The sequence below is a fragment of the Solanum stenotomum genome, chromosome 5 (genome assembly GCF_019186545.1).
Source record: "Solanum stenotomum isolate F172 chromosome 5, ASM1918654v1, whole genome shotgun sequence".
Lineage (NCBI taxonomy): Eukaryota > Viridiplantae > Streptophyta > Magnoliopsida > Solanales > Solanaceae > Solanum > Solanum stenotomum.
Window position 1 is genome coordinate 49,305,103 of NC_064286.1, and position 11,447 is coordinate 49,316,549.

General features: G+C 38.8%; 1 protein-coding gene across 1 annotated transcript in view; it reads left to right on the plus strand.

The window, feature by feature from the left end:
- The window catches only part of LOC125864102 (uncharacterized), a 53,186-nt gene that overhangs the window by 19,477 nt on the left and 22,262 nt on the right, over window positions 1-11,447 (plus strand). The window contains exons 4-10 of the mRNA XM_049544033.1: window positions 3,101-3,631; window positions 3,731-3,808; window positions 5,040-5,352; window positions 5,439-5,638; window positions 6,094-6,170; window positions 6,720-6,906; window positions 6,999-7,023. Of these exons, the coding sequence (XP_049399990.1) occupies window positions 3,101-3,631; window positions 3,731-3,808; window positions 5,040-5,352; window positions 5,439-5,638; window positions 6,094-6,170; window positions 6,720-6,906; window positions 6,999-7,023 (1,411 nt within the window). The remainder of the gene's footprint in view (window positions 1-3,100; window positions 3,632-3,730; window positions 3,809-5,039; window positions 5,353-5,438; window positions 5,639-6,093; window positions 6,171-6,719; window positions 6,907-6,998; window positions 7,024-11,447) is intronic.

Genomic DNA, 11,447 nt, shown 5'->3' on the forward strand with positions numbered 1-11,447 from the left:
AACTCCCTAAAGCAAACATCCAAAGAGGGAGACGGGTCACGATTCATCAAGTTAGAATGAACACTCTCAAAGTCGGAGCATAATTTCATCAAAAATTGGTCTCGCTTGCTTTGCTCATGAACTTCCTGAATCACAGATAAAGATTCAGTAGGTATTTTGGCATTGACAATATCTGTAAATTCAGCCCATAAGTTCTGAAATCCAGAAAAATAATCCTGAACAGAATGACCTTCTTGAGGGTAATTAGAAATTTCATACTCAAAGCGTCTTGCGCTATTATCTTGGTCGTAAACCTTTTATAAGTAATTCGTATGGCCCGATATTAAGAACCATAAGAGGGTCAATCGACCCTAGAATCCATGTCATCACCCAAGCATCTTTAATCTTCCATTCACCTAACTTTGTTGTATCAGTAGGAGCAGGGTCGCTTCCATTTATATGGCCCCATAGTTCTTTGCCGATGACAAATAACTGAAACTGAAACTCCCAAGAAGAATATTTTTTTCCAGTGAAACGAACACTGAATGATTCAAAGTGATGTGAATTCATGTTGTTGAATAGCTATGAAAACTACAAAGACTCAAGAAAGCAACTAGAATGACCAAGAATAAAAGTCCTAGGTGGTAGAACTGATTGTTGACAAATAGTCAACAAAAAACCAAGATTTTCAAAAAAAATTAGAAGCAACCACAAATGACTCTATGAAACAAGACAGCCAAGAGAAGGCTCTAATACCATGTCAATTTTATGTTGAATGCCTCTCAAAGTGAGAGAGTCTTTTCATTATATAGAGAGAATAAAGATTACACATCTCTAAAGATCCGTCATTCATATCCCTAAAGATTAGCTATTCTATTTCTACAAATCTGCAATCCCTCTAAATCTGCTTTGCTATCCCTCCAAATCAGCTATTCTATCACAATATTTATTCCTTTGATTTTACAACAAATCTATATGATCATGCTAATTTATATCACTATATAATTACATTAATATATACAATTATTTAGATTTCCATCATGCTAACATTCTCGTAGTCAGATCCTTCACATGATATTTTAAAGGAAAAAAATTCTATTGAGGTTAGATTATCTTTGCAAAACTGATGCACTGAAACAAGTTTGCATTAGATAGCGGGAGCACACAAAATATTAGAGAGTTTGAAAGCAGTATTTGAAGCATTTAAATGAGTGGTACCAATTTGAGTAATTGGAATCACATTACCGTTACCCATTGTCACTTCCTCGATCCCTTTGAAGTCCTGAACAATTGTGGAGAGAGTTGGTATCATAGGTAATATGGTGAGACACACCTGAATTGAGAATCCAGGGGTCATTTGGCATTGTTTGTGCAACAAAAATTTCCTTTTGCTTCAAAGTAGTTATGGGACCGAGAGCGGCAAACACTTGCCGTATGTCCAAATTTGCCACAAAGTTGACAACGGACTTGTGAATATTGGTGTGGGAAGTTGCGCCACTGAGAATTATCCACAGGATGTTGGGAAGTGTTGCTTTGAGAGGGCTGCCTACTTTGGGGATGCCAATTATTATTGTTGGGCGGGCGTCGATTGTGGCGTGGGGCTAATGGAGGATTGTTAGGATCGAAAATAATTAGGTGTAATGCAGAAGCTAGCAAAGCAAACCTTGAAAGACCACGAGTAAGAAAACAAACGAGAAATATACCAAAAGGCACGGAGATTTAACGTGGTTCGGTCAATCGACCTACGTCCACAAAGGAGATGAGCAATCCACTATATAAACATGAGAGTACAAAATATAGAGAGAAATAACCTCAACCAATTCACTCGGAATACATGGGAGGTTCACACAAGTGATAACGTATCAAGCTTGTGACCCACAAATTCTCCCTTTAACCAAAACTCTCAAAGCCCTTAAGACTACATTGTGAATGTTGATTAAGTTAGAAGGAACAAGCCTTTATTTATATAGTCCTAAACCTTTTCCTACAAGAAAAGGACTAGCCAATCCAAAACTATTTCCTAAAAGGAAAACCTATTTATGGTAAGAAACTCAGGGCAAATAAACCCCAACAGATTGGTCACATGTTGAGCAACAACTGCAGTGACCTGGGTGGTAGTCCTCTTGAGATCCTCATGTTTGATGAATAGTTCATGATCCAGAAGCTTATCAAAGAGTTCCTCACAGCTTATTGGAGAGTCCCGTGCTCATATGGCCGCGCGATCTCACGGAACTCTATCCCAAGGCCACTCTATATTTTCACCACGAGTTCTTTGTTATTGACGGGTGAACCTGCTATGGCGAGTTCATTGGAGAGAGAGCGAATCTCTCGCATATATTCAGCAATTGATTTGTGGTCTTTGCTGACTTGATTGAGATGGTGACGAAGGCTGAAGATGCGGGTTTGCAATTTGTTCGCAAAGGAAGTGTGAAGTTGATCCCACACAGCTTTGGAGGTGAGCGCAGAAGCTACAGTGGATGCAATTGTGGCATCAACAGAAGCCATGAGAGCATTTTGGATCAGTTTATCCTGACGAAACCAATCCTTGTACTCGGGGTTGTCAGTCTCAAGGACATTAGTGGTGACTGTTTCAGGAGGGGACAATTTAGTGCGTCAAGATGACCATAGAAGTCATGGCCATGAAGCAACATGGCAATCTGGGCCTTCCAGATGGTAAAATTGTGGCTGCCAGACAATTTAATGGGCAGCTGTGAGGAGGGGTTGAATTGAATCAGATGTTTGAGGACTGGAGCTGCGTCGGCAGTAACCACAGAGGTGGAAGGGGCCATTTGTGTGCAGAATTTTTTTTATTTGATCTTGGATGGCGTACTCGTTAGAGTATATTGGCGCTGATACCATATAAATTCACAGAAGTAGAATGAAATTGTATGTTTATTAATGAGCCTCCAATGGAGTTTTTATACAGCGCTAACAAAACAGATCGTGCTAACCTAACTCCTAGAGAATAGGAACAGATAAACTTACGTGACCTACACTAACTGAATAATAAACTTTACAAACTTAAAGCCTAAATTGACTGAACATGACTTATCCATATTTACCACAATGGTACGTGCTCTGTTAGGATTATTCTACTGAAACTTCACTTTTTCTTTTGAAGGTTCAGATACGTGTCCGTCTGCATTGTGTACCACTGCAAGAAGATATGTTTAGACCAATAATTAAGGATAACTACTTTAAGCAGCATCATTTCTGGTTTGAGTTAGATCATACTCAATCTAGTAAATTGATCTCGCAACTCTCATCTCTTGCATATGCTCCAAGTAGCACACCACATTATCCAGAAATCCAGAGAAATATAATCCAAACTTCACCTGCAAATAACAAGAGAGCAGAAAATAGATCTTCTGAACCACAAAACTTGGAAAATAAGCCATCCAGTTCCATTGATTCTCAAGCTGCATTGGATGAGAAGAGTTTTATATACATGAAACTTAAAGAAATAGCTCTTGATCGTGAATGGCCAGCGCTCTCCAGAAACGGGCATGCAGAGGAAAACACCAATGAAGGGATAAGTTATAATGATGCAAGGATTGATCAAGCAGGTTTTATGGAACCACAGCCTCCTGGAGAAGAGAAGAATGAAGAAGTCAATTGTGACTTGGCTGGTTATCCTCCTTTTGTAGCTCAGGTTCTTCATCTTCTTGTAATATGTGCCAATTTTCATTAACCATGATAGCATTTCTGCTCTAGATATTCTTATATGACTTCAATATCTCTGTTGTTGCAGCTGCTGAAAGAAGTGAAAGAACTGAATGCTTTTAAGGAACAGCACACCCAAAAAATGACTGGCCTGGAGAAGAAGCTGGTAAACCTTATCTCTGTATAATGTCGGTCTTATGGTGACATATCTATTCTATGCTAAAACATTGGAAGAGTGACAATTTTTTTAAAATTTTTCCTTGCCTTTATATTTATGTTGGGAGGGGGACTGGGGAGGGTAGAAGGAGCGTGTTGGAATAAGATCTGCAAACAAAGTAGGATCTTTTATTACAAAGATATCAATAGGTGATAAAAAGGAATTTTGTAGCAAAATTAGGACTATCAGAGCTTATTAGTTGGTAGTCATCGAACAAGATAAACAAATTCAGAAAGGAGTTTGAGATTCTGCTTCTTCTTTTAAAGTAGATGAAATCATGATAATAAGCCATAGAATTTGGTGACTTCAAGATTCAGGATGATATACCAAAGAAATGCTAGTATGATTTCTAAAAGAGGAAATAATAAGATTATTGTAATATAATTTCAGGTATATAACTTGAAAGGGAAAACTATTATTGAACATTAGTTGCTATTTACTGTACAAAGAGTTAATAAACAAACTAATAGAAATTGAATATTTATAGGAGAGATTATCCGCTTTATCCGAGGGATAGATCCGCTTTATCCGTGGGATAGAGCTGATCTGTGTGGAGGTGGCTTTTCTGAACATTCTTTTATTGTTCAGAGAGGGGATTATTATTATAAATATACATCTTATACAGTAAGGAATGCTGCCCAGAAGTCTTATTGGTGTTGGGGAAATGGAATGCTGCCCAGAAGTCTGTGCAATCTGTTCACAAGAGTGATTATTCATTTTATTTTCGGAGACTCTTCAGGGTTGGGTATAAGTTTGCTTATGCAAATATCGTACTTGGTAGAAGTCTCTGCATCCTATACAGACCTTTCCATGTTTAGGACACTCTTATTGTTGTTTGGGGGATATCAGAAAATGTCCCTTGAGAAGTTTTACAAATCCAATTGCACAACCTTTTGAAAATGACCAAAAGGGAAACACCTTAGGTTCTTGATTCATAAGGTTTTATCAAATTGAAAATTAGATGTATGTATCAGTGATAATTGATGATTGTATTCTTACGCCGATTTCAAGGATTTCAATAATCGTCCAATTTGATGCTTCATATTGTGTCTGTTCTCTTTCCAAATGATTTACTGATGTTTGTATTCTCCATACCTACCTGAATACATGATGTGTCTGCAGAAGTGAAAATCTGATGTTTTCCCCCTTTGTTATTTCCTTGTCTTCACATGGAATTCAGGCTAATGCACAAGAAGAAATCAAACTGCTAAAAGGTAGATGTTTGATGTTGGAGTCCACAAATCCCTCTCGTACACATGATAGTGAAAATGTGGTAGAGTCAGACGAAATAGTCTGTGATGAGTCAATCATCCTAGCTGGAGGATTTGATGGTAATAACTGGCTATCGGCCTTGGACTTGTACTCACCGTTGACTGATATTTTTAAGCCACTTAGGCCAATGAGTTCATTTCGGTCGTATTTTGCAATTGCAAATCTGAGTAGAGAAGTCTATGTATTTGGTGGAAAATTCAAGAAGTTGTGGGACAACACAGGTAATGCCAGTAGTCCCTCCCTTCACATACCCTCCTCCCCCTTTCTCTTAAGTTTCTGAAACTGATGCCACTCTATTCTTGTGAAGTTGAATCATATAACCCAGCCAATGATATGTGGACTGTGCATTCTAATTTGAAAAAGAGAAACAGTAACTTATCTGGAGCTACTTTGAAGGACAAGATATTTGCAATGGGTGGTGGAAATGGGACTGAATACTTTGCAGAAGTTGAAATGTATGATCCTCAAGTAGGTCAATGGATTCCTTCACGATCCATGTGGCAGAAGGTTAATTCTCTTCCTTGCTTACATTTCGATAGTGATATTTTGAAGAAGGCTCATGTGCATTACCCTTGGATGTTGTTCTCATCCTCAAAATTTTGGTAGTAAGTCTTTATGGGGTCGTTTATCTTCATGTCTTCCACGGATTTTCTGTTGTCTCTTCTTTCTGTTCAATCCCTTAGTAGCAGTCAGGTAGTATGAAGAAATACACAAGGGAGAAGACCTTAAAGCGTAGAGGGAAATAATTAGTTAGAATTGCAAAATGAAATGATGTATTGTTTAGCCATATTTTACTACAGTGGATGAGTGAATTCATCTCATTACTAGCAAACAAAGACAATATTTGTCTCTTTCTTGTCCTTGCCTACAGTCCAGGCTTCAATTTAGTTCTATTCTTTAGACTTACTTGTTCAAAGTGCTAATATAATCTCCTCTGACATGATTGTCTACCATTCATGCAGCGATTTTCTCTTGCAGCAACAGAACTCAATGGTGCATTATATGCTGTTGGTGGATTTGATGGAGACAAATATTTGGCGTAAGTTATTGCTGAATTGCTGTTTTCTTATTTCTTTATAATGTATGCCCCAAAAAATATTGACATTTGGGCTTCATTACCTGAGAAATGAGAGTTGCTTGTAGTTTTCCAAACCACAGTCCTTTTTAGTGCTAAAGTTGTTCTGATAGAAATCTGCAACTTCTTTTATTTCATTGAATCGGAAGATTATCTTCACATGTGAAAGTAGTTGAGTCTTGTTTTTCAGTTTTCTGCTGTGTTCTCCTGTAGCATCTTTCTTATTAGCTATCACCTCAGGACTGCTGAAAGGTTTGACCCCAGAGAACATGCTTGGACAAAAATTGAGAGTATGAGCACAAAAAGAGCATATCATGCATTGGTTCCTTTGGGGGGAAAGTTGTATGTTGACCTCTTCTCTCTTCTTTGCATTCTATATCTTTGGTCCCATGTTATATCTTCGAGAGTAGGAGATGTGTATTGTCTAAAGAATCACTAGGGGAGGGGGATGGTCCATGACCTGTCCCATTTTTCTTCTTGTTTTTCACTTTTAGCTTCATGGTTGCTCTTTAGATATGCACTTGGTGGTTCTGATGGGTCTCAAATGATGCCAACCGTTGAGATATATGATCCCCGTCGTGGAACATGGATGATTGGGGAACCAATGAACTACTCAAGGGGTTATGTAACTGCTTCTGCTCTAAAGGAGTCCATTTATGTCATTGGAGGGGCTCAATCTGATAATGAAGTACTAGACACGGTACATAAGATTATTTATTTCATTGTCTTGCTATGCGTAGCCTCCATTACATACGTGGTTCCATTAATCAATACTCCTCTTTGTGATTGCAGATTGAACGTTACAAGGAAGGCACAGGTTGGGTAATAACCAACTTGAGCGGAGTCGGGAAAAGGTGCTTGTCCTCTGCTATAGTTTTGGAGGAAGATTGAAATTTGCATTCTTAAGTACTCAAGCTCTCTCTTCTTATGGGCAGCCTTTGTTCAATATCTGCTGTTTTGCCATAATGAATAGACTTAATGCTTGAAAGCAAAACATTCCGTGACTTTTTCCTCCGTATAAGAAAACAGAAAATGGTCAAGCTTTTTATAACCAATGTATGGTTATAGCTTTGTAGTAGTAGTATGGCTGTATTTCAGACAGTTCTCTGCAGCTTCTTTCTGAGACAAAACTTGTTCACAATACTTTATTGTTTTTTCATCATTAAACTTGTTGCCTAGCATAAGATCAGGGTAAGGCGTTGGGTTTTAGAAGGGTTTTGAACTTTTGATGATCAAATACGTAGTCATTTCTATTTGCTTATAATCACAGAACATTAAACGTAAAAACCCAATAATGTCCAAAATGTTAAAAGAAAATGGAACCAGGAGTTGCCTTTTGTGTGGATATATGTACCACTATATCAATGCAGGTTTGAGAAACTCAGTGTTTGCATGAGACATTGTGGTATCAACTATCATGGACCGTGAGAAATGATCTAAAACTGTATATGTCTTCACAACACAGCACTCAAATAGACACATATGGACATGGCTAGTAGTAAACTCTTATGTATGTTTTTGTTTTACTGATTGGGAGAAGCAGATAGGGAAAAAAAGCTAAATGAGAAACTTCAGCAAGGTGTTAAAGGGATTTTTAGAAACAGTTGTCGACTACATTCAGATTCACATTTGTATAAATATGTCAGGTGCAACGCATAATTTCCTTAAATATATATGTCACGACCCGGTTCCTCGAATCATGATGGCAACTACTATAATCCACCAGTAGGTAAGCCAACTCGTAACCCGGAACAACAAGTAATGGGTCTGAGGGCAGAAACTAAACAAGAGTAGGCAAAATTTAAGATAACAGCATAAATAGGCGGAAGCAAACTAAAACATATATACAAATAAAGATCCCTCCCAGAACCTGGAAGTCACTAGTACAGAGCTACTAACAAAACGAGTACAAGTCCCAAAAGTGGACCACATAGACTGGACTGTCTCGAAAGGTAAAAGACAAGTCTATATACACAGATGGAGACTGAAATAGTACAAAACGCCGTGTGCTCACCCCCGTCTCCGTATCAGACTACTCCAAACTGGATCAACGCTGGCCACTGGTGCTCGGGCCTGTATCACGAAACAGATGCAGAGCGTAGCATGAGTACCAAAATAACAGGTACCCAGTAGGCATCATAGGCCGACTAAACTCGAAAAGTAAAGACAATATGAAAAGAAGGAATAACACAAACTGAAGTCAAGAACGAAAATCTAACTAACAATGGAATGCACACGAGTGTAGAAAGAACTAACTAAAGTAATTTATAAGCTAACTACACCTAACTGACCCCCAAAAGCCCAAAAGGTACACTCGTGCGCAAGTTAAATAAAAACCCGAACGGACCCCCATAAGTTCAAAGAGTACACAGAATAACTATAACTAAAGAGAATTGCATATAAGAACCCAAGAACGGAGAACATCGAACCAGAACCTTAACCCTAATTAGTAGAATCTGACAGTACGGAGGCCGGACGTCGAACCGGATGCTCACCAGAAGTACCCAAGTAACCAATCACAAATATCAAGTATATGAGGCCGGAACTTTAACCGGATGTTCTATATAAGTATCTGGTCAATAGAGGCCGGACCTTAAACCGGATGCTCTATATAAGTATCTGGGCGATAGAGGCCGGACCTTAAACCGGATGCTCTATATAAGTAACTGGACAATAGAAGTCGGACCTTAAACCAACTGCTCTATAAAGGTGCCAATGTAACTGCTGAAAGAGTCCTAATCGATCCACACTCATAAATGTCCGTGGAACACCGTCCATACTTAGCCAATCAATGTAAGTCCTTGGAATCGAATCGAAAATCAAATTCAAGTCGCGAAGCAGAACTAGCATCGCCAACTTAACTCGTAAAGCCGTAACATCGGGGAAATAAGGATAACTATCGTCGGAGCAAGCGTATCGCCTAACTAAAGCCCAAACTATCAGACTCAAGTCTGCTACTCCAGTCTACAGAGATTTAAGCCGGCCGAGCGACATTGGGACAAAGGTAAGGCCTATCGGATCTGAATCATGTATTTCTAAGGCAAGCCCTAGTCAAACCTAAACTAAGGCCCAATAAGATTCAAATAAACAGTAATTAAGCATGCAAGCACTCCACATAGTGAGGAGGGTCAATTAATAACACAAAACATGTTCATAGTTACCCGATAATTCTCGAAATAGGCCGAAAACATAATTTTTAAACACCTATACGTGATTCAATAACTACCCAACCCAAATCACAACTAATCAACATGCATTTACATTCTCGAGCTCAATCTAAGAGAGGGAAACAGTAGCCTACCTGTAGGCAGATCACACGCGCTTCAAAATCACTTCTCCGAAGCTTTCCCTATCCGAACGGCCTCAAAACGCTGCTCCGCTATCAAAAATAGAGTCCCAACGTTATTACGATCATTTAGACACCACAATCACAACAAACGGAGACGGGTCAATTTTGGAGTCAAAACGAGAATCGTGGGACCCGCACCGAACTGTTCAAATTTGACTCCGTCAAGAGACCCAAAATAGCACCCCCAAAATTGTGTTCTAAAATGGCACACAATTCGGGGCTCAAAACGCAGCAAAACCCAACAAGCAAGAAAACCACACTTTAATCACTTAAAAGAAAACATTGCAACAGTCTAAACTCGAAATTAACGAGAATCAAAAAGTGCCCAGCACTCCTTGAACACTCTACGATGAAGCCACAACAATTCCCAACACGTGGGACTTCGAATCACCCAAAACCGAGCTAAAATGAGTGAGATATGACCAAAACAAAAATGTCAAAAACAAAGGCTCGAAAAAGGGTACAGCAGTCAAGTTATCGCGAAATTTACCTCGAACACCCTACAACTTTCGAACACTCTACAGCGAAGCCACCAACAATACGAAGCTCCCGCACTTTGAATCGCCTAATTTGGATGAAAGATGAGAGAGTTATGAGGGTTTGAAGTTTGGAAAAATGTTGCTGTTATTTCTACATTTATAGCAGATTTTCTGCAATTTTTCCCAAAACTTAAAAACTCCGACGGGGTGCTCCGAACTCGTTCGGAACCCCGTGCATGCAAACAAGATATGCAATCATACCAAATTTGATATTCCGGACTCAATGGCACAGTCAAAATTTCCATACGAGATCATCTTGACAAAAAGTGGAACCCACACCCAAATGTTAATTTAAGTCAAAAACCACAAAAGAGCTCCGAAAAATATCAAAAATCTCGAGACACAAAAGAAAGGTCAATCTAGACCAAACTTGACATTTCGAAGCTAACGGCGCTGACGGAATTCTCATCCGAGCGTGTTTACTCAGAATGTTGACCAAAGTCAAACTTAGGCTTAAACTTAAAGTTAAAATGTCTAATCGCACCGACTTACACTGAAAATCTCGAGAGTCATGCCGACCATACTACTAGTCTAAAATGACCCTTCCAGAGCTGATGGAATTGTCAAAATTGGATTCCGATGTCATCTTTTTGAACTTTTGATCGAAAATGATCATTCAAGGTTCATAAGCTCCAAAACACAAAAACTCGCACCATAACCAAATGAACGACCAGGTGACCGAACTGTCAGTTCCAGCAAGTCATAAATGACTTGGGGTCGCTACAGGAACGCTCTAAACGACACACAGAAAGCAAGACACAGAAATGACCAGCATGGTCATTACAATATAATATGTTATCCTAGTGCCGAGAGGAATGAAACACTAAAAACACATTTAAGGAAGACACTGGATAAAGAAGAGTAGAGCTTTGCTATATAAGTTAACTTGTCTTGAGCCTCAAATGGATGGAAGCTTTTTATATATAGAAAAAGTTAGAACATAACCATTATTGAGCTGCTTATATTGCTTTATCACTTTTGACATGTAGAGCCAAATTTTACACTAGTATGAAAATTTTATGATTATTTTATCACACCAAAGACCAGTTGTTGGATATTGTGAGAAGGTCTTCTTCTAAAATCCATTTTCTAGTTGCTTGGTTCCTCTTCCAAACACTCTCTAACCTTTATTACAACATACATAAATTCGCATCCAGAAAGGTAACATGTTGTAGCTACCAACAGCTCCTGATCATCTAAAGCAATATCTGGCATGAGTATGTTCTTGCTGAAGTGACGTGTCAACCACCACCTGCAACGAAACCTCCACGACTTGCTAGACTCATAATTGCTAAATATTCTTGGAGTCCGACTAATCCCATTTGAGAATTTATCCTTCTCACTATCTTCATC